Source organism: Pholis gunnellus (genome assembly GCF_910591455.1).
Source record: "Pholis gunnellus genome assembly, chromosome: 5".
In the NCBI taxonomy this organism is placed as follows: Eukaryota; Metazoa; Chordata; class Actinopteri; order Perciformes; family Pholidae; genus Pholis; species Pholis gunnellus.
Window position 1 is genome coordinate 6,026,966 of NC_136531.1, and position 22,625 is coordinate 6,049,590.

Consider the following 22,625-nt stretch of genomic DNA (forward strand, 5'->3'; position numbering starts at 1 on the left):
GAGAGCTCACCTTACTGACTCCCAGCTGATATGAGCCGTTCTTGACCGGACCGAGCTTGTGGAGCATGATGACACAGTTTTCTCCGTCTGCAGGTGGAGGATCCTTCAGGCAGAGCAGGGCTTTGTACCTGTGCGTTCCCACACATTCAAAATTACAATCCAATAGGAATTCTGGAGTAAATGTGAACGAGAATCAGTGAAATCCAAAGTTGCAACATGTGTTTTACTGTAACTGACTGTGTGAAAGTGAAACTCATTATAGACTGAGAATCTACCAAGTGTGAGGCTGTTAGGGATTTTGAGTTGTGGTAGTTAAATGATAAATCCGATATTACTTTCCTATGTTTTCATGTCTAAGTGACTAATAGCGACAACAATTTTTGAAAATGGTCCAGTGTTGAGGGAAAACGTTGCAGAAGGCTAAACACTAAACGGACTCCAAAATGTAATCACTGCAGGCCTAATAATGGCTGCCGTCACCAGCGTTCTCGCTCAATACCGCACCAATTTCAAAAAATGTGTCAATTGGGCACAAAACGTAAGTTACCCTTTAGGTATTTGTAGTTTTGGTGTGAAACTAATTGACTGCGAATGCTGGACTCTCAAACTGCAGCCAGATGTCAGAGGTGCGATGAGATCAATTGCTCTCCTACTGCAGGAGCCGGCAGGTGCCAGATGGATGTTTCAGCAAGAAGAAATTGGTGTGTGAATTTCACCCACACCATAAAAAGGCAATAATTCAAGCAATCTTGTCAATTATTTGAAAGGTTGTGAGCGGTAGCAGGAGCAGAAAATATTATTTTTAGGAAAGGAAGACTGTCTGTACGGTATTTAAGCTTACATGGTTCAATTAGAGTGCACGTTTCTCCTCAATGTAAAGATTGGGAAGTAACCGACCTTGTTAGGAAGCGGTGAAAGTGCATTCTGATTGGATAACCCTCCTTCCTGATGAGGATGGTCTCCATGATGCCAGAGTAATGCAGCTGAGTGTTGATCAGCTCCATGTCAAACACTCCTGGCTCCTACGCACGTACATACACATACACATGAATACACATGAGCTGTATGTTACAGATCAATACAAATGCAAAACACTGCAAACCTGCATCCAACTTGCAAATATACCTTATGATGGTTTGGCTTGATGCATCGCACAAAATAAGGGTTACACCTGTCACAGATAGATGAGAACGAACGGATGGATAAATGAATGTATGATTTGAGAAAGGCTTCATACATTAGTCCAGCGCTTTCCAACTTTTCCAACTGAGAGGAAAAGCAACTAAGTAGGGAAATCGGTGGAGCATGGCATGGTTTTACAGTTGAAGCTACATATTAACAGATCCCCTGAGGCCTCGGTTTTTTTCCATCTATAAGAGACGTGACTAAGCTCAAATCAGGCAAATAAAATTCATCTTCCCGAGATAGACGGCTCCTACAAACACGGACACGCACTGAGGCTTATACGATGCCAGAATTCTAATCACTCCAGTCTACATTTTTCAGTCCTCATTGTCTATTTAGGTACAAGGCCTTAAGTACGTGTCACTCTCTCTTTCACTACTTCCCACATCATACACACTCTATACATCCTGCAGTACCTCGCAGTGTCTGACGGGTGCAATCAGTGGCGCCTGCAGCCGTAATCCCGTACGCATTTTGTTGTAACCGCCGAACTGTTATTATGATGCTGCATAATGAGAGAGTCTGTTGCTTTTGGGCTTAACGCCGACAGTTCCGAGGCCCCAGCAGTGAAATGTTGTTAGATAAAGACATTGTGAATTTTGGAAAATGATTACATACATCTTTTTTCAATAAGGTTTGACTTTTAGAATTAATAACACAATAAATAGACATGTCAATGTCGAATGTTTATTTAGATATTAATGTGTGTGTGCCTATAAATGTATATAAATATATATATATATATAAAAATGATTGTATACTTAAATGTTTATAATGTAAAATATAATATAATATATATATAATGTAGCGCTAAAAAAGATCGAAATAAAAATAAAAAATCTATTCAAATGAATGAAGCGTCAGACTTTAGGTACAGTTCTACGTTTTGTCTCATGATGATGAGTTTCATATTGTGCTTAGTGATGAAGAGGGCACTCCGTTTAGTATTTGTCGCTGTCCAATGACGGGGGGTGCTGAATTAAAGTTGCCGTGGCGTATTGTGAAGGGAGGGAAAGGCTTTCAAAACATGGTTAGCCCCAGGGCCTGAAGGTGCTTCTGACAACACAGTCGCCTATTATTTAGCTTGGCTGGTGTTGTTTTCCAGGCATGTTGGCTCTTGGTCTTGGAAATACGTTGTATTTGTAACACAAAAAAACATGAATCAATGTCTCTCTCTCTCTTGCACGCTAAGAGGACTGCGTATTTAAGCTTGAAGGACGTGAAAGGCGGCCTGTAAGCGGGCGGTTCTTGTGTGTACTATGAAACAGAATCCTACCGACGCCACTGCCTGCAATGTCCCTCTGTCTTCTTAGGAGCAAAGCGTACAGTTAATGTGGGAATGTGTGAGGGCACCAGATACATTTTACACTTAACATTTGGACACGTAAATGAGTCGAAGGAAGGCAATTACAGCACTAATCAGTGGCAAATAGGGAGCGCTTTCTAACACAATACACTTTGTTCCCCTGATGTTATGAAGGTGTGTCAGAGGTTTGTCCTGAAGGTTAATTGTTTTACTCAAACCTTTCCATCTTCTCCAGAAGCTCCTGCAGGCTGCTCTGGAACTTTGCGCTGACCGTGTTGGCCTGATGACGGCGAGCCGCGCTGCTGCGCCGCACGTTAGACGCAGACTCTGAATGCCTTAAAAAGAGGCTGGATACCATCTGTAAACACACACACACACACACACACACACACACACACACACACAATGCAGAAGACAGAGGTAAACCAAAGCCTGAACAGTCAATCCTGAGTATCATGTCATGTAATAGGTGGGTAGAATTTGTAGTAGCTATGTTTGAATATGAAATGAATTTCAAACAGGAGATGAGAAAAGTATTTAGCACTAATTCAACTTAATGTAAACTAAAAATGTATTCCCAACACAAAACAATAATTACTAAAGAGGTTGTTGGATATTTCTTAAGAGAAAAGTACAAATAATATTGTGCCGGACCACCACAACACAGGATGATGAGTAACACTCATGATATTAAAGATGTGATTAAAGATGACTTGTGGCAAAGACTGGAGAATACTGTAAAAGTGTGTTTGAATATCTCACTCTGTTCTTGCTCTGGATGAAGAGGTCTAAAACATCCTGGCGGACCATGTCGAAGTTCTTATCCAAGAATTTGTGCACCTGCACCACAAATCAACAGTAAAACATGAGAACCAAATTCACACCAGGACCTTGTGATGTCCGATTCAACAACAGACAAATGAACATTTAACAGCCCTGTGCACATAAAGCCGAGGTGGAGAATAAAAAGCCACAAGGCTCCTTTGAGTTCGGTAAATCTGAACTTACTCTTTATTGTCACACAATAACACAAACTAAACAATTGAGGCAGCAGTAAACCAGCTACTCCCAATATTTTTTTATTTCAAAGGAGTCTGGTGGCTTTGAAGGCAGCATAGATAACTGTTTCAGTGTCCCATCGGAATGGGCTCTCTGACGACATCGTAAAGCTGTGAAAATGTTCTAGATATAACGTACATTAAAGTGATATTGATTTTTTTAAAGTGGGCCTTTCTTTTCGGTGGCTAAAATATGTTTCTACAGCAACACATTGCTTTGCTGCGGTGCTGCTACACCTGTCTGTTTCTTCAACTGACTATGGATATAAGCACCTCATACCACCACAAATCCTACAATTACATAAGACAGTAGAGTAAATGTATATGCTACTTGGTCCTCTGTGCAGATGATTGTTTTTAGTATTCTTTGGTGAAACAACTGAGAAAAAGACAGTTTTTGAAAAAAGAAAAGACAATTAGATGAAGAAAGAAGGACATAAATAAAGAAGTGTACCTGGTACGAGACGTTCCCAGCAAAGTGTTTCAGGGTGAACTCTGGCAGTGGCATCTTTGGCCTGGCATACAGCGGGTTGTTTCCATGGTGATAGTGGCACTTCTGAAGGAAGGTGTGGTCCGTTGCCTAGCGATGATTGTAGACGGTTTAACGGTTGTTGAGCCATGGAAACTAAACGTCTACAGCACCAACACAATGCCGCCTGCGCGTGTTCAGCGGATTGCCTCGGTCAGTTACTCGTGTAGCAGCGTGTTCATATTTCACTCTGAGCATCAGAGACGTTTCATAATAAGTTTATCTCGAGAGTCCGTTTCTCACATTACGAGCCCCGGGAACAATGATAACAGCAGGTAGGCAATTAGACGAGCATGTGGGATCGTTTTTTTATTGATCTGAACCGGCTACGATAGACTCAGACTCCTGGTTTGTGAGAAATCCAAAGTGAGGTGTTTTCTTTTTAACTCAATTTTCTTTTCAAAAACCGAGGTCTGAAATATTTGAATCACGTCAGCTCTTTTTCACAGTACACCGAAATAATGTAAGGTTTTAAAAGTTTGTTGAGATCTAATCTAACTTCATTTTCAGTAGAAATGATTTCCAATAACTTTGGAAATGAGTTTAGTTCGACAAGCGTGGATGTACCTGAGGGAAAGCGCACTGGTCGTCCAGTATGCGCAGTATCCCATGAGGCTTAGCAGCGATGAGGTCGAGGCAGGCCTGGTTGTGGCTGAAGGGCTGCTGCTGCCACTTGATCTGCTCCCGCATGTACTCCTCCTACACAAGCACAAGAGTTCATCAGGTTGGTGAGTATCAAACTCTTCTAACTGTTTCCTCTTTTATCTTCAGCTGAAGTTTTGCTGTGTCCACTATAGTTTGTGAGAGTTAGTGACCTTGTGGGTTTATGAAAGCTTTTCTGAGGTGAGTCACGTTACAAACAAGGCTGTTTGTACAATAATGTTTGAGCTCTTCATGAACAGTTTTTTACTAAAAACAAAAGAGGTGTTAGGTTCAGATCTAGATTTATGGCTTTAGGTGTATATTTATTAAACTAGTAAGCATTCATTTGGTGTTTTGCAGGCCAAAAGATATCGACATTTTGGTTAAAACAATACTAAATTTGATTGAGAAGTTTTTAACTGCATCATAATCACAAAGTTTACTGTATAGGGACGCAGCAAACAAAGTTACTAAAGAAAGTTAGAAATCAGATTTACATGAACTTTAGTAACTGCACATGCAGTTGGTCAGTAATCAGATTTCTTCCCTATTCCCAATATTATTTAAGACATCTTACAATACACTGATATATATATATATATATATATATATATATATATATATATATCCCTTGGGGAGCACATAGAGTGGACAGGCCCACTAACAATTCATCGGGCAGAGGCCGGGTTATAGCGAGTGATTCAGATTGGTATTTGCTTGTGTTCAAATATGATCAACACACAAGTGGTGTCATTTTGTATATTTGCCCTCAAAAAGGCAAACCCAGCCACATCATGTTTTTCCTTTTCCTAAAAATAATATGTTTATTCTACAGAAACTATAGAAACTAAAAGTAAACTATGAAAAAACGTTTCAATTAAGGCCTACAGCACACGTACACAGGTGTTTTGTAAACTGCGTTTTTCTCCTTCTTCTTTTTCAAAATAAAATCCTGTTCATACAGGCATATAGTGGTTATTTGACCACATCCGCCATTAATAGATGTATTTCTGCCTCATCTTTGGTGACGCCTCTCAATGGAAATAACGGTGCACACTCTGAAAATGTTCACTCCGACCAAAGTTTTACACAAGCTCTTTTTTCAGTGACCTAAAATGCCAATATGGTGCGGACAAAAGCCCAAAATGCATGAAAAAACTACTTTTACAAAAATACCTGTGTACGTGTGGACAAGGCCTGAATGAATATTTTCTTGTTTTATTTGAATATTTTCTTATTTTTGTCATGTACATATATGCAATGATGAGTTATATGTATGATATGATGTTGTCCAATGTCAAGTCTCTATTTGATCCTGTGACGAGTTGAGACGATGGTGTGTGTGTGTATGTGTGTGTGTGTGTATGTGTGTGTGTGTGTGTGTGTGTGTGTGTGTGCGTGCTTTATTACTAGTAACTAAAGTGCACTGGGCCCGTCGTAACTACCTGACACCACTGCAGGCTACTTTTCTCATAGTTTCAATAAAATTGGTTTTGAATGCACTGATGCATCGTTACTTTTAACTATCTTTCCTTTTAAAACGTGATAACGTGAATATATGGCCAAGAAATGGCTTTCCCCAGGAGACATCTATCCTGTGAAATCAGGTGTCTCTCTTCCCTTACCTCTTGCTTTCTTGTAAACATAGAGTTTAAGAAATCAGGTTACTGTAGAAGGCGGACTGTAACTCAATGACTAAAATGCATGTGAACACACTGAATGCCTATATTGCAATGTGCAGCTAGGACCTCATGATTATACCGAGATGTCTTTTAAACTTTTCTTTCATACTTTTCAACCACATTCAGACTAAACAAGATGTCTTTTGAAACGCACATTTGCAAATCCATCCTCACTGGGAGAATACGAAATATATGTATGGAAATATGGACTTGTAGTTTCCCTGACCTGCTCCTCCTGGAAGATGACCCTGTTAAAGAAGAACTGCAAAGTTTCATTGGCGTAGTTGATGCACAGCTGCTCAAAACTGTTCACCTGTAGCTCCTGGAGGGTAAAGAGAGGAGACAATGGGGGAGCGGGGGAGTTGAGTCAACACGGGTCAACTCAGACGCATCAGCGCTGTGACATTATAGAGCGAGACTCATTTTTCAGCTTGACCTCGAATCCATAGATGTCCAATATGGAGACGGAGAGGGCTTCGTTGCGAGGGTAGACCCGTCCGTTGATGCGCTCTGTCAGCCAACTAAACAGCAGCGAGTAGAGGATCTTGGCAATGGCATCTCTATGAAAAACACACAATAAGGTTTCTATGGAAACAGAAAACCCGGTTCCTATGGAAACAGAGGACATCTGAAAAATCTCTCCCCCAGCCCTGACGTCCTTTGTCCTCGCATGCCTCTACCAAAGATTGGAAGAGAATATCAAAGGCGCCTCATTCCCTCTCAGTAGTCTCCTGGTATGTTTTTTTTTTTGTTTAAATGAGGACATTAAAAAGCCTCACATAAGACTGTCAGATACGCTTTTTTTTTCAGGTCACTCCATGCAGAAGTAGGTTGTGTTTAATTTAACAGATACTATATTCAGAATCACTCACCTGGCATCCACAGCACTCTCCACTGTGAGCGGAGTGAAGATCTTCTCCCTTACTGTATCCTGAGGGAGCAAACACATCTGTTATCTGACAACACCTCTCTAATTGTTATAATATAATTGCCTAAATCCACAGTCTAGCGTTCTGCTCACTGTCAGTTTGAAGGTGACAGACTTCTGCAGGCCGTCAGGTGAGACCTGCAGCAGCTCAGCGACCACCCTGATCTCCTGCGCGCTCACCACCGATGCGACCTCCTGACCCTCAGCCTGCAGGGACGCACGCCCACAAGTACGGAGGCATACACAATCATTATCACCGTCATCTATCAACATCATCATTATCATTCAGCTGTGAAATTAAATGCATTTAAAGCCTGTGTGTGTGTGTGTGTGTGTGTGTGTGTGTGGCAGAGCGACCTGGTGTGGCTGGAAGTAGACGTTCCCCAGATGAAGGACAGAGGACAGCAGTCTGTAGATGCTAGTTTGCTCCTCTGGGGTGAAACACAGGATGTCCATGGCACTCAGCAGACGCCTGAAGTCCTCCCCGTCGTCCTTTCCCTCTATGGTACAATCTCCTCCCTGCACTCATGCACACACATCACACAAACGAACACACTTGTTATCAACAACGACATACTTAGCCTCAGCCTGTTTAATCACTGCTCTAATTAAGAGGAAACTTATCAGCAGCCGAAAGTCTTGTTTTCGCAGACCTCTGGGGATTCAACTTCTCACCTTGATGCAGTGATGTAGAAGTATTATCCAGGGTGTGTTAGTACGCTGCGACATCACGGCTGGCCGTGGTAACTGGTGCAATAGTGCACGCTTCTGAACACACTTTCAGCCACAGAGGGCAGTGAAATGTTACTTTTCAGTCTGGTGTTACACTACTCAAAAAAAAGAGCCACATGTGCTGGTAGTAACCACCACCAATAACGACGTAATTAGTCAAGGATCCTTTGGCATGAGCAACGTGTTGCATTGTGTTTCATCACATCTCATGAAGTGGTACAAAGCAAACCGGCTCAATGATGGCAACAAGTTGTGCAGGAACAGGGACCTTTGAGCCACACGAGGGAGCCTGAATGTTCTTATCGTTCTGATAACTATATCCTACTCATAACAAGAATGGTTATAAAGTGCAGATGTTTAGCATGTTCAACTTCACAGATTAGCGTGTTAGCACATTTGCTAACTATCACTTAACACAAAATACAGCTGAGGCCTTTTAGGAATGTACAGTATTTGGTCAAAAACCAAAGTATTGGAAAAATTCTATTTTTTTTACTTTGCTGCAAGAAGCTCACCAAAGTTATTACAATTCACTCTGAGGGAATCATTACTAGAGACATGCAACAACATTACATCTATTCTTATCACTATTTTACATTATTTCATCGTTTGTGAAATGTTGCATAGTTTAAGATCATTGGGCCTCAGAAAATTACTCAAACGGAACAATCTGAGAAGGTAAAATCCCTCTATGGTTAAACTACTCACAACTCAGAGACACATGCAACACGACGAAGAGGTCACAAGAAGACGTTGCTTTGTCTGAGGGGTCAAAATATAATTAAAAAATAACAACTTGAAGGTACACAGAGTAACGAGTTACGTATGCACTTTGGACAGAAATCAGCAAATTACATTCATTACTCAAAATATCTCAGATACAAAGACTCCAGACTGTAAAAGGTTCTTTACTCTGTATTTGGGTACCGCAATGAGTTTTATGTTTGTGCCATTAATCACTTTGTAAAATAAATGTGACAATTTCAGAAAATTGACATCTCATTTGTTAATGTGACTGTGAAATTGATTACAGTGACCACTCCCTATATCTGTGTGTTTAATTTTTTTCTGAGCACCTGATTCAGATAGTAGTAAGTCTCAGCTTCCTGCAGATACAGTGAGCGCTTCTCATGAGGAGGAAGACCTGCCAACATCTCATAGAAGATGTGATAGTTCCTCTCCGATTTGGCCTGTGGATGAAAACACACAAACACAAACACACACACACACACCCACACACACACAGACACACAACATACGTGAATCAACTATCATGTGGATTTGTTTGCATACACACTGAGAAAAGCTCTACGTATTTGTGGTGGTGGATTTACTGAATTGGAAACAATGCTGAAGAAAAGACAAATGGATGGATGACTGATGAACAGACTGGGCTGTGTAAAGATGGAGGGGAACATGTTTGACACCTCTCTTCCTGTCTTCCTCTACAATCTCCTCTTTCTCACAATGACTCATTGGTAAGAAGACTCCAGCTGACCTGCTGAGTGTGTGTGTGTGTGTGTGTGTTTGAGTCCATGTCTGTGTTTTTCACCTGAAAGACGATGCGGGACTTCTCCAACAGGTACTGAGACGTTATGGCACCGCTGATTACACCCCTTGTAAATGACACACATACACACACACATACACACACACACACAGTAACAGGTCATGCATGTGTAATATCCTCGGATCTTTTCTGGTCTAGCAGAAGATCAACTACTCCTCTAACTGTGTCACTGCAACCTGTTAGCATGGTCTCCACTAAGTCAACTGTGTGTGTGTGTGTGACATGTGTGACCTGCTTTTTAGCTTTACAAGCGCTCGTGTTTATCCCGGAGAAGCTACAGCCAATCTGCACTCTTGTTGTAGACAAATATCAGATCAGATATTAATGTAAATATTGTTTAATTCTGAGCCATGACATACAGTAACTAATTGTAATTGTAGTCTTGTTTCGTGCGATTAAAAAAGGTGAAAATCCGATGCTGCCTGCTGTACTAATGATGACCACGCTTGATTTGGTTTTAATGTGTATTTCTATACAGCATATGATCAAATTCCTTGTTTATATATTATCTACTTTTCTTAAATCTTGAAACAGTCGCTGACATTTCTTCTTCTCATGATCACGTTGGTAAAATGTATAAGTACTCACTCCTCCATGTAGATCTGTGTGTATTTGCCAAAGCGTGAAGAGTTGTCATTGCGCACTGTTTTGGCATTCCCAAAAGACTCCAAAAGGGGCGTGGCCTCAAGGATCTGACCAATCACCACAGACAGACATGTTACCATTGATACCTTCATGAGGGATGGCGGTTGTCATTAGAGCAAAAACAAGCAGAGGGATACTTTACCTCTATCTGATGGGAGAAGGACAGATGGATAAGACAGAATGATAACAGTGTTAGCTTAAATGACCACAGTATGGAGTGTACCTGTTAGCATGCATGTCCTGATATATACTGTGTATATCTACCTGTTGTGTGACGTTGCATTTGTGATGTATGGCTGTCAAGTATCGCAGGATCAGTTTCGTAGCTTCAGTCTTTCCTGACCCACTTTCTCCGCTGTAATAGCAAAAACTGTTAACATGAGCCTCTATAAAGAGGAACTTACACATTGTGAACACAGTGATAAAACTAGTCAGACAATGTGCGTTGTCGAAGCAATTCAACCTGAGCATATCGCATTTCACTGTTTATAAGACAGCTTCAAGTTTTAATGATTTATCCAAGTGTTGCTGGTTGAAATGAAGCGCAAATTCAAAATACAAAAACCCTGACAGCTTTTCATACCTGATCACAATACACTGGTCCTTTTTGGCATCCATCATGGTGGTATATGAGAGACTAGCAATGGCAAAAAGATGACTGCAACACAACAAAACATTTTTTTATGAAAAATATGTATGTGCGTGGCTGTGTTTGTGCGTGTGTGTGTGTGTGTGTGTGTGTGTGTGTGTGTGTGTGTGAGATGTGAAGTGGTAGTGAACTCTATAACCAAACTCTCCCTTGGCAACCAACCAACAGCAGTGTAATATGAGCCTCTTGGTAACACCTGAGAGTGCTGGCATTTACACCTCTATTTACCGTCATACTGCATCTCAGAGCACAGCTTAAGACATGTAGACAGATGTAGTATACAATCACACACAGGGACTCACAGACTCAAAGGTCACAGTTAAAGGAGAGTTTTGTTGGTGTATTTAGTTCAAAACAAGAAAAGCCCTCAGAGAGCTAAATGTGTTAATTAAAGAGAAAATGTTGGACCTAGATATGTTTTAAAATACACAGAGTGATAGGCAATCATGGGTAGATGTGGTATATGGAAAATATTGAAATAAGTCTTATTGGAAAGTATTCTAAAAAATACAAAATAAATCCCTTATTTGTTGTGTGCAAACACATATTAAGGTTTCCTGCTAAACAACACAAAAACAGACTAATCAGACTGCAAACATATGCTAATTTCCCAGGTCTAACACACACACACACACACGCACACACACACACACACACTCCCGGATCTTACGGAGGGTTTTCACTCAGGCCACGACCTTCGTATTGAAGCACCATGTCTGTGCCATAAATGTTGAGCAACTTGTAGGGATTCACAGATACGAGGATGCTGCCTATGTAGGTCTGTGTGGAAGGAAAAAGAGAGACAGAAAAGGACATGAAGGAGAGCGGATGAGTGGATGTAGTAGGCGACGTCCATGACATTTGATGATATTAGTTATATAATTTGCATATTAGAAATTAAGCATACATATGCAAGTTCCTGGTCGAAGCGCTTCTTCAGGTTCATCAGGACTGTGGTCTCATTCAGCTCACTGAAACACACGTACAGAGCACATATTGTCACACTGCGGCAGGATGCCCACACTCGCTTGTCATCCAATATTAATTACTTTCAATGACATTTAAGACGTCAAAATCAGAGAGAGTTTCTTCTTGGCAGGACATAATTGTGGAATAATTTCTCTCAAACTGCTGTTTTAATGATACAGCTATCTCGTGCAGGGGAGTCCTCCGGATGTGAAGGGATGTTTTTGGGTGCTGCATGTTAATAAAATACTCAATGCTAGGGATTTATTTCTGAACTCAAAAAGTTTTCAAGGATTTTCAAAGCCTACAGGCACACAAATACACGCGCTGTGAATAGTTGCTAGAAGAAACTGAAATGACATGCATTGAAATGAGCTGTGCTGCTCTTTGCTGGAGCAACAAAATGCTTGTAAGTGTGTGACAGGAATGATTGTGAGGCTGTTTGTGTTAAAACTGGATTCTGCTTACGGCAGCTGTGTCATGTCCTCCATTCCCTCCGCCCAGCTTTTCGCCCTGTGGCCTGTTGTGGGCATGCTTAGGATGGAGTAGATCTAGACACACACACACACACACAGAATGGTATGCAATTAGTCCAACACTGGCATGCAACTTTGTCAAAGCCTGAGGGATATTGTGATCAGTCGATGCAGAAATTATATTAAATATGCAGAAAATCTAATATTCTGTTTTGTAATGATTTTGTGGGCCATCCAGCTTCTATGCTGTCTGCTTCACAGTTATTGCTAGAATAATGTCAACGTTTCACTAACAATGAAATCAACTTTCATTAAAAAAAATCATAAAGTTAGCTACCTTGTCATACCAGCTTTGACCAGGTACTCTCTCTCTGTCAGGAGTCCAGTTTGTGTCCTGGATCTGTCCGTCCACCAGTCGAGGTGAGGGCGAATATCCCTCTAATACCCCGTCTTCTCTGTACATGGACCACTTTGACAGATTCTGGACCGTCCCATGTGGTAAAACCCTCTCAGCTGCCCAAACATCTTCCCCTCCTTGCCCTCCATCTCGGGCATTTCTGGCCCAATGTCCTGAGCTTGGCCCATAGGGTGGAACCACAGCATAGCGATTATCCTCACCCTGCAGGCCTGTTGGCACCCTGTATGAGGCATAGCGAAGCTGCTGGTTTTGGACGGCTTCAGACAGTCTCGGGATGTGGAACTGGCGTGTGAGAAAAGAGCCATCAGGCAGCCTGTGGAAGAAGGAATGAATCACTTTAATTAAGAACATGTAACACAAGGTTGTACAGCATTGACAATAATGAAACTTTTAAACTGCTTTGTGTAATTTTGTAACTGTGATATAAATGAATACATTTCTACACACGGGGCGCTTCCACCACAGGAACTTTCCAAGGAAACCAAGAACCTTTTGAGGAAGTCAGGAAGTAAATACATTTTTCGACCGGAGGAATCAGGGACTACATTTTGTTCCTGTACATAGTTAAAGGTGTAAAAGAAGTCCCTGCTCTGGGTACAGTACTTTATGATGATTCAGAGACTTTATAAAGCCGAATGTCACTGATTGGTAAAAAGAGAAACTCCTCTTGAACTTGTGTACCACTTGTGTACTGCTTCATTCATAAAACAAGGACTGTTAAAACTCTTGTACTGATATTAGGATGAAGAATGAGTATATTTCTTGATGTTTACTAATATTAAAACCACATTAAACGTTGTTGTTCCATCTCATTTTTTATAAAAAAAAGAGCATGATAAAGAGATAAAGTGTGAAGCCCCAAGAGCAGGAGCGAACGAGAGACTGAGGAAGCTGCGGTTGAGGGAGGTAGGGAGCCAAAGAGAGAACAGTGATGAGAGAACAGAATGACTTAACAAGAAAAATGAAATACATCATCAGTCGTATTAATCCTCACGGTTCTTCAGATGCAGCAACAAGAATTCAAAAACTTTTAGTGTTTAGTTTAGTGTGCTAATATTTAATTCTCAATTGGTAAAATGTTAATGCCGAGCTTGAGGCTCAATTTCTCAACAGGTAATACTGTCCCACACTTGTACAAGCCTATCTGATCATTAGTTTCTATTTTTAGTGTAGCTCCCTACCTGTATTTGACATCACGGAGTTCGTCATTCCGCAGCGCAGAGGCAAGATTGGGAGTTTTGGGTTTGGGTGAGGCTGACAGTACAGAGTTATCTGTGAGATGATAGAGACCTGCAGACCGAAGTGCCTGGTTTTGCCTCAGCGCGGCTGAAAGGTTGGGAGTGGAGGGCTTCTGGCCAGGGATAACCAGGGAGCCATCAGGGAGCTGGTATGATGCACTACGAAGGTTATCATTCATAAGAGCCTACAGAGCAAGAGAGAGAGAGCTAGTTATTCAAGGTTATAATCACAATTCCCTGAATAATTCTAAAGTCTGTAACGTTAGAATGCTATGTTTGATTTTCCCTGGGTTAGTGAAAAAAGAGACAATAAAATAAACAGGTGCTGCAGCAAAGTTATATTAAGTGACATTTAACAGGTACGCACTCTAGACAGGTTCGGGCCAACTGGTTTTCGTGGGTCAATGATGATGGTTCCATCAGGCAGGGTTAAGGACACACCCTTAAGATAAGGATTCTGCAGGGCGGCAGCCAGGTTGGGGCTCTTTGGTTTCCTCGGGTCCACTATAATAGTTCCATCTGGGAGGGTGTATGCAGCTCCTTTCAAGGCTGGGTTACTGAGGGCCTAATGTTAAACAAGTGCAATTCCATTAATCAAAAAGCAGCAGCTTAGTATATTTGACGACCAATTACTATTACCAAAACAAGGTCTACAAAGATTTGTGGGAACTATTTCAAGTCCCACTATAAATGAGAAGGGAGGAAAGGCTAACAGATCAACACACACACACAAAGTGCCAGGTAGTGTGAAGAGAAAACATACAAAACCAAAGAGTCTGAAACCATAGCTAACCTTAGCCAGGTTGGGTGAAATGGGTCTGTTGGGGTCATGGACCCCTTCCGGTAGTGTGAAGGAAGTGTTCCGCAGAGCAGAGTTTTGAAGGGCACCGGAGAGGTTTGGAGAGACAGGTTTCCGTGGATCAATGATGATTGTACCATCGGGCAAGGTGTAAGATGCAATTTTCAGGTAAGGGTTCTGAAGTGCTGCTGAAAGGTTCGGAGACTTCGGTTTCTTGGAGTCAATCACAATGGTACCATCGGGGAGAGTATAGGAGGCTTCGCGCAAAGCTGGGTTGCTTAGTGCTTTAGCCAGGTTTGGGGAAATGGGTTGCTGAGTGAGCAGACATAGCAGAGAAAGAAAAATATTCATCAGCTTTAACTGATACATGGTTAACAATATTAGGGAGGGAAAAGAAAGGAACACAACATTACTTGCTGTCTCGGGTCTATAATGGTGCCATCGGGGAGAGTATATGTAGCCGTCCTGACATTCTGGTTCTGAAGTGCTCTTGAAAGGTTAGGAGACATGGGCTTCTGGGGGATACGTGGGTCCTGTGTGGGTGGAAGGGGAGAGTAATGCAGGAGAGTAAAACTGTAATAAATCAATTGTTGTTACTCCAAGTGTAGACAAACATACATGGTAGGTTGTATAGTCATTTTGACATGTTCCTCCTATACCTACCCTGATAACTGATCCATCGGCCAAGGTGTACGAGGCTCCACGGACTTGTTGGTTTTGCAAGGCATTGCCGAGCAACGGGGAGGAAGGTGAAGCCGCATACGGTGACACCAAGGTTCCATCTGGCAGCCGGTACGATGCCTGCATTAACTGTTGGTTTTGCAGGGCACTTCCTAACATTGGTGAAGAGGGAGGTGGGGGTCCATATGGGGACCGTCTAAGTTGCACAGGTGTCCGATAAGATGCTTGGCGTAAGTTTGGGTTCTGTTGAAGAGCATTATGGAGCTGAGGCCCAGCTGGTGCATAAGGGTTACGGCGTTGCATCATAGGGGATCTTAAAGATGAGACATTCTGCAAATGAGAACGGTTCTGTAGGGCATCATGAAGAAGTGGTGATGGGCCAGGCTCAGTGATGTAATCATATGGAGTAACAAGAGTTGGTCCATATGGTGAACGGATCTGTGGAGTCTGATAAGAAGCCATACCTCTTAGTGCCTGACCATGTCTCATGGCTCCAGACAGCATTGGAGTGGAAGGTATAGATGAGGCATATGGGGACTGAGGCCTTTGAAGTGGAGACACATAGGAGGCTTCTCTCACTGCCTGGTTTTGCAAAGCTCCAGACAGCATTGGAGAAGAAGGGGGCATAGGCTGTTCATAAAGGGACATTGGCCTTTGTAAAGGTGAAACATAAGATGCATCCAGTATAGCTTGATTCTGCAGAGCATGAGACAGCATAGCAGATGAAGGGGCCATAGGCTGCTCATAAGGGGACATTGGTGTCTGCAGTGAGGAAACAAAGGACGCATCCCGAATTACCTGGTTTTGCATTGCACCAGACAGCGTAGGGGATAAGGGAGCATAAGGTTCTACATATTCTGTAACCATCCCACCCATGTCTACCATCTGGGCTGGCTCTGGGCCGAAGGGGGAAGCGAAAGACGCTTGTCTGATAGCCTGGTTCTGCAAAGCACCAGATAATATGGGAGAAGAGGGGGCAAGAAACTGATACGATGGCTCAGTATAAGGATCAACATATGGGTCAGACACATACATTTCTGGTGCATAAGTGGGTGGATGGGCAGATCGAGGGGGCAGAAGGGGGGAGGACTGACGAGAAAGTCGAGGAGAGAAGCGTGGGGATGCAGGCTGTGGCATGTGTTTAAGGGAGGGCTGTGGAGAGGCAGGAGGCATCCTTCTTATAGACTGCTGGGCCCTGAGAGGATGTCCTCGAGCCATAGGGCGAGGAGGAAATCGAACAGATTCTCTCCTCCTTTGGGGAGCCCGGTGTACCATGTGAGGGGAGTGAAAAGGGGAGGAGAAGGAGGAGTCCACAGTGAGAACAGAAGACCTATTGCTTCGTATGGAGGAAGCACGGAATGGACGCACATTCTGGGTGGGTGGGGGCATTGGGCGCCCTCGGAGACCCATAGGTGAAGGTCTGACGGTACCTAAAGGAACATTTCCCCCCATCCTGGGCCGGACCAATGGTGTGGGGTCCCTGATCAGGCGAGTTGACCGACGAGACAGGGTAGGAGATGATGGGGCGGGCCGCGGTCCTGCAGGGGACAAACTGCGACGAGATAGGGAGGGAGAGGGAGATGGTCTTCTACTGAGCTGTGGAGAGTGAGGGGGAGATGCATGACCAGGGGAGAAGGAAGGGGAGGGTGGACCATGCATCTTCCTCCCCCCATATGGGCTGCGGGCTGGAGTGGGTGAGGCTGGAGGACTTCGCCTCCTCATGGAAGCACGGGGTGAGGAAGGTGGAGAACGCCGTCTCATTGATGCTCTTGGTGAGGGTGGAGGACTTCGCCGGATCATGGAGGTACGGGGAGAGTGAGGGGGGGAGGGTCCTCGAGCCATAGGGGATGGTGATCTCTGAGGTTGCATTCTATGACGGGTGTGGTGTGAGGCCATGGGGGAAGTAGGAGTTGAGATTTGTCTCGACATAACAGAGGGAGGTCTTTGGGCATTTATGAACCCACTCCTTATGGATGGTTGTGGGGAGGGGCTGCGTCTCTGTGGAAGCATAGGGGAGGGTACTGGGGAGGCCATGGCAGAAGGATGGCGCTGCATCAGTGCGGAGGGCATAATGACAGAGCGGCGGGATGGAGTCGGAGAGAGTTGCAGGCGCCGCGCAGGACCGGGGGACATATTTGCTTGCTTAATAATCATGGCAGTTGGAGTAGGGATCACTGAGCCATAACCCTGTTGCTGTGACATCATCATTGGGTCTGTCATCATCTGCTGTCATAAAAACACAACAAAAATGATGTGTACAATTAAATTGAGAACCAAAAATGCTAAGAGAGCATACATTTTGTGAAAATGGGGTAGCAGTGCTGAATATAGTATTAACATTGTCGTGAAAATGTACGGTATAACAACTTAAATACAACCGCCCATCTTTTTGAAAATAAGTTATGTAAACTGGCACATCTGCTCTACAATGAAATTATTTTGTGGACCACATATCAAGAACGCATGTGCAAGAAAGACTGAAGGTCACTTATGAAGGTACAGAGAAATTCCTGACAAAACAAGGCCAGAAATATTGAGTGTTTTTTTTTATTTAATACTTTGTTGTTTTGTAAAAGAATAGAATTAAAAAAAACATTAAGGAACAGTTGAGAGGCAGGGTTTTTTTTCTTTATGCAATGTAGAGTTATTCCTGCATATACATGGGATTGATTTTAATATCTAAAATGTGGCCTACTTGAAGTCTGAACTGTGCAGCCGTATTATCAAGGAAAATATAAGTATCCGATCGGGATCAGGGGCAAAATAACTTGATCTGGATATTCCTAATTGTCAGTTCATGCAAAAACCAGTATAACTGAAATAGGTACCAACCAAAAGTTTCAAGCACCCTTTTGGCACACAACCACACTCCCAAGGTACTGGCCTGAGAAAGCAATCTGAGACTCACAAGCAAATGTCAGTGGTGTTTGTGTCAAAAATAAATCAATAGAAATATCGAGTGCAAACAAGAGTTAGACTACTACTGTGTTTCTTAAACCATTTTTCATGACAAGACATGGAATAATATGTCACTTGTCGTAATTAAGCTGTTAGGAAAAAGAGCAAGCCTAATATTTGCTGCTCATGACAAGAATGTAATCGAGATGTTCATTGTTTCATTGGCTGTTGGCTAGTCACAAATATTCCTACTTTAATATATCATAGAAATGTGTTTTTTTATTCATTCCAGTATTACTTTCACTCATTGTCTTGTGCTATATTTTTAGATTTCACTTCCTAAAGCAAACAATTGTGGAACATTATCTAAGTTGTTAGATATGCTTTGGCTCTCCCTCTAAAGTAGGATTGCGTTTTCACATGGTCATCCCAGATTATATACAGAAATCAGGTTGAAAGTCGACAAGGTTGCGTTAAAGAGTATGGTTGCACAAAATCAATGACACAACAGAGCTAGAATTACCTGTGGTGAAATCATTTGCGGAGACATCATTTGTTGCTGTGGCAACATCATCTGCTCTTGTGGTGACATCATTTGTTGTGGAATCATCTGCTGATGTGGTGACATCATTTGCTGGGGCATCATCTGTTGCTGTGGTAACATCATTTGTTGCTGTGGCATCAGAGTCTGTGATGGCATCATTTGGGCGGACATACTTTGTTCTTGTTGTAACATCATCTGCTGCTGTGGTGACATCATCTGTTGCTGTGGGGACATCATCTGCTGCTGGTGGGACATCATCTGTTGCTGTGGTGACATTATCTGTGGGGGCATCATCATTTGGTCTTGAGGGGACAACATGGTTTGTTGTTGAGAAAACATCATTTGTTCTTGCGGAGACATCATCATCATCTGTTGTTGTGGTGACATTCCCATTTGCTGCTGTATTGACATCATGTCACCAAGCTGACCTGGTGCCAGAGGATACTGGTCTTCATACTGGATTTCTGACATGTCTTCAAATTCTGGGTCAGGTGGCAAAGTAGGTGGAGGGTGCAGGGGCACATCTAGACGCTCTTTCCCAAACAGGCGCACTTGAGGCCTAGGAACTCTAAATGTCATCTCTCCTCCCTGAACTCCACCAGTATCATCCCCATATTGATCATACTGGTCTGCATACTGGTCCCCATACAGGCCCTGTACCTGATCCATCCCTTGCCCTCGAAAGCCAGAGAACTGCTGGCCCCCTAGTGGGAGCCCCATTGCCTGCTGGGAGCTGAAGTCTTGGTAGGGTATGCCCGCATCATTATAACTGAGTTGATAGTCTGGTGGAAATCCCCCTTGTATTCCCATAGTTGCTGCATAAGGGTCCTCATAGTAACCTGCCTGCCCATCCCCGTAGTAAAATCCTTGACCATTTTCATCGTAATAACCCTGAGCTTGAGGGTCAAGGAAACCATCTACATCTCCACCATACACACGGTCCTCACCCATTAGTGCATAGTAGTCCACACCCTCGTCACCATACATTGCCATTGCCTGTTGTTGCTGGTTACCATGATAATTACCTTCCTGTATATTATAGTAGCCTTGAGCGGAAGCATAAGGGTCATAGTAGTCCCCCATGCCATCATCATAAAGACCACCTTCATAATATTCTGCATTTGGATTATAGAGTCCTTCTTCCTCATAGTAACCCAGGTCTTGATAGTCTGCCACCCCTGCTCCGTTGTCAAAGTAACCAAAGTCACCCTGACTTCCATATGCTGCAGTTGCCTCGTCTCCATAACCATTATAACCATCATCATAGCCTCCATAACCTTTCTGGCGGACTGAATGTCGACGGTCATATTCATAAGCCTCCTCCTCATGCTCGTAACCATTGTTTTGGTAACCATGAAGATGACCTTCTGAGCTGGCATATCGGCTTTGTCCATGGCGTCCTGCATTTCCTCGCATTTTAGTGGACAGGAAGCGTTTGGTCAGCCAGTTGGTTGCTCCTGCAACCTTACCCAGCAACACACTACTGTTCTTGAAGTCGTCAGGAGGCCCTTCACCATTCTTTTTCCCAAATAAGTTTTTGAAGAAGCCCCCCTTCTTCTGATTTGAATCATTCCCTCCCAGACGAAGCAGCATATAAGTTGGCTTCTTCCCATTGTTTTCCTTCGCTTTGTCATCCTTCTCCTTTTTCCTTTTTTTGCTGGCCTTAAACCTCATCATGAATCGAGAGGTATTCTTCAGCATGGACTTACGACGTTTCTTCTTAGCGATGCGGGTTTTTCTCTTCCCCAACCCCAGGAACAAACGTGATGTACTTTTCAGCTTCTTCCTGCTGTTCCTGCGTTTCTTGAAGCCAGAAAACTTCATGAACATCCTGGACATGTTCTTCAGACCTTTCTTTGGGATTTCCTTTTTCGGAAGCTGTGGAGCTTCTTCTTTCTTCGTGCCTTTCTTCTTCTTTGCATCAGCATCTGATTTCCCACCTTTATGGTGGCGGCCATCCTTCGATTTCTTTTTGCCGGAATCCTCTTCTTCGTAGTCATCCTCTTCTTCATCCTCATCCTCCTCGTCATCCTCTTCTGAATCCCCACGTCTAGACTTTCCCCCTTTCTTTCCCTTGGCCCCCTTGCCCCCCTTGCCCCCCTTGCCTCCTCGCCCCTTCCCTCTCCTGTCATCCTCTGAGTCTTCCTCTTCATCATACTCATCTTCACTGAACTCTTCGTCCTCTTCTTCATCACTCAGGAGCTCCTCATCCTCGGACTCCACTTTCTTACTTTTTCCTTTGTCTTTTCCTTTCTTTCCATCATCTTTCCCCTTGGGTGGCTCCTCCTTTCCCTTCTTGCCCCCCTTCTTATCATCCTTTCCACCTTTCTTATCATCTTTGCTAGGTTTCTTGTTGTCTTTCCCTCCCTTTTTGTCATCCTTCCCTTTCGTTTCCTCCTCTTTCTTCTTCTCTGGTTCAGGTTTTCCACCCTTCTTTGCATCCTTCTTGGGGTCTTTCTTGGGCATTTTCACAAGTGGCTAGGAGCACACCATGCCCTCTCTTTAGGATGCTGTAAACCTTCAAACACACAAACACAATTATTACCTGCACACTGTACAGAAGGCAACACTGTATTCTAGATTTAAAATAAAGAAATGATGATGTGTTAAGAAAATAGGAGCCTGACCTTTAAAATATTCCTTGGTTTAGATATGCCTAGTTGACTTTGCGCAAGCACTATATGCAGGTTCTGATTGAGGACCGGTCCACCTGGCCAAAGCAGTTCCACACTGCCTAAATCTGGTCCCCATGAAGGCTCCTGTCCAGACGTAGAGCTAAATGTCAGTGATCTTTCTCACATACACACACATAGACACGTAAAGACATGTAAACACAAACTACATACATAGACATGTAAACACAAACTCTAGCATTGACACAATGAAACCAAGTAGTTAAGTAAACTTTGGTCTTTATATCACCTCCCCATTCAGGAACGGTGTTAAAATGATACATTATTAAGTCAGTGCTTATATCTTAGCACCACAAACTGTTGTATATACTTCAGTGGTGTTTCAAACTGCCTAGGGATCCCAAACTCTTGATTAAACCCTGCTCTGAATCCCCAACACCTGCTCAGAGTTCCTTCACTACAATCTCTCTAAGCTTTATCTTGTTATTTGTGCACACTACCCTGAAATCTCTAGTCTGAGAGAGCTCTGACTCTTGCATAGAGTTTGACGACCACTATCAAGAGATTGCAATCTCTACCCATAAATGTTCAGCTCTAATATAGGGTTTGCAATCAAAGTGTTCAATGGGTTTCAACTCTAAACACATTCTTGAAATCTATGTCTGAATCTAAATCTAAATCTGCTTATGTATGAATCGCATTAACTGTATTATGTAGTGTTACCTCACTACTAACTCTAATGTCTAATTTATACCTCTGTGGAAAAGCTTGCAAAGAGCTTCCGCAGAGCCACATGGATGGTTTGCATAAGTATTAATTGGACATCAGAGCAAGCAGGTGGAATACGACAACAACCTTATCAATTTGATGCACAGCAGCTCCTCCTCACCACCCAACTCCATAATTTCTTTCCAGTCATGCAGTTGTCTTGGGCCAAACTATTATGGAACTATTGAATCACGTCTATCAAACAAATCATACACAGCCCAACAAAGGATTTGGAAAAAGGCAGGTACAAATAAAAATCAAATGCCACTCTTAATACG

At 42.9% G+C, this 22,625-nt stretch overlaps 1 protein-coding gene across 1 annotated transcript in view; it reads right to left on the bottom strand.

The window, feature by feature from the left end:
• myo15ab (myosin XVAb) overlaps positions 1–21,412 on the bottom strand; it is a gene marked incomplete at both ends in the record, with an annotated part of 45,082 nt that extends 23,670 nt beyond the window's left edge. The window contains 28 exons of the mRNA XM_079160333.1: positions 11–128; positions 898–1,022; positions 1,126–1,171; positions 2,710–2,849; positions 3,254–3,331; positions 4,004–4,129; positions 4,646–4,777; positions 6,629–6,724; positions 6,839–6,962; positions 7,275–7,333; positions 7,424–7,537; positions 7,688–7,849; positions 9,139–9,252; positions 9,615–9,678; positions 10,221–10,324; positions 10,542–10,632; positions 10,861–10,935; positions 11,597–11,706; positions 11,834–11,897; positions 12,361–12,443; positions 12,706–13,099; positions 13,968–14,209; positions 14,392–14,589; positions 14,818–15,135; positions 15,237–15,356; positions 15,487–16,200; positions 16,303–17,727; positions 18,926–21,412. Of these exons, the coding sequence (XP_079016459.1) occupies positions 11–128; positions 898–1,022; positions 1,126–1,171; positions 2,710–2,849; positions 3,254–3,331; positions 4,004–4,129; positions 4,646–4,777; positions 6,629–6,724; positions 6,839–6,962; positions 7,275–7,333; positions 7,424–7,537; positions 7,688–7,849; positions 9,139–9,252; positions 9,615–9,678; positions 10,221–10,324; positions 10,542–10,632; positions 10,861–10,935; positions 11,597–11,706; positions 11,834–11,897; positions 12,361–12,443; positions 12,706–13,099; positions 13,968–14,209; positions 14,392–14,589; positions 14,818–15,135; positions 15,237–15,356; positions 15,487–16,200; positions 16,303–17,727; positions 18,926–21,412 (7,923 nt within the window). The remainder of the gene's footprint in view (positions 1–10; positions 129–897; positions 1,023–1,125; positions 1,172–2,709; positions 2,850–3,253; positions 3,332–4,003; positions 4,130–4,645; positions 4,778–6,628; positions 6,725–6,838; positions 6,963–7,274; positions 7,334–7,423; positions 7,538–7,687; positions 7,850–9,138; positions 9,253–9,614; positions 9,679–10,220; positions 10,325–10,541; positions 10,633–10,860; positions 10,936–11,596; positions 11,707–11,833; positions 11,898–12,360; positions 12,444–12,705; positions 13,100–13,967; positions 14,210–14,391; positions 14,590–14,817; positions 15,136–15,236; positions 15,357–15,486; positions 16,201–16,302; positions 17,728–18,925) is intronic.
• Positions 21,413–22,625: the final 1,213 nt, after the last annotated feature.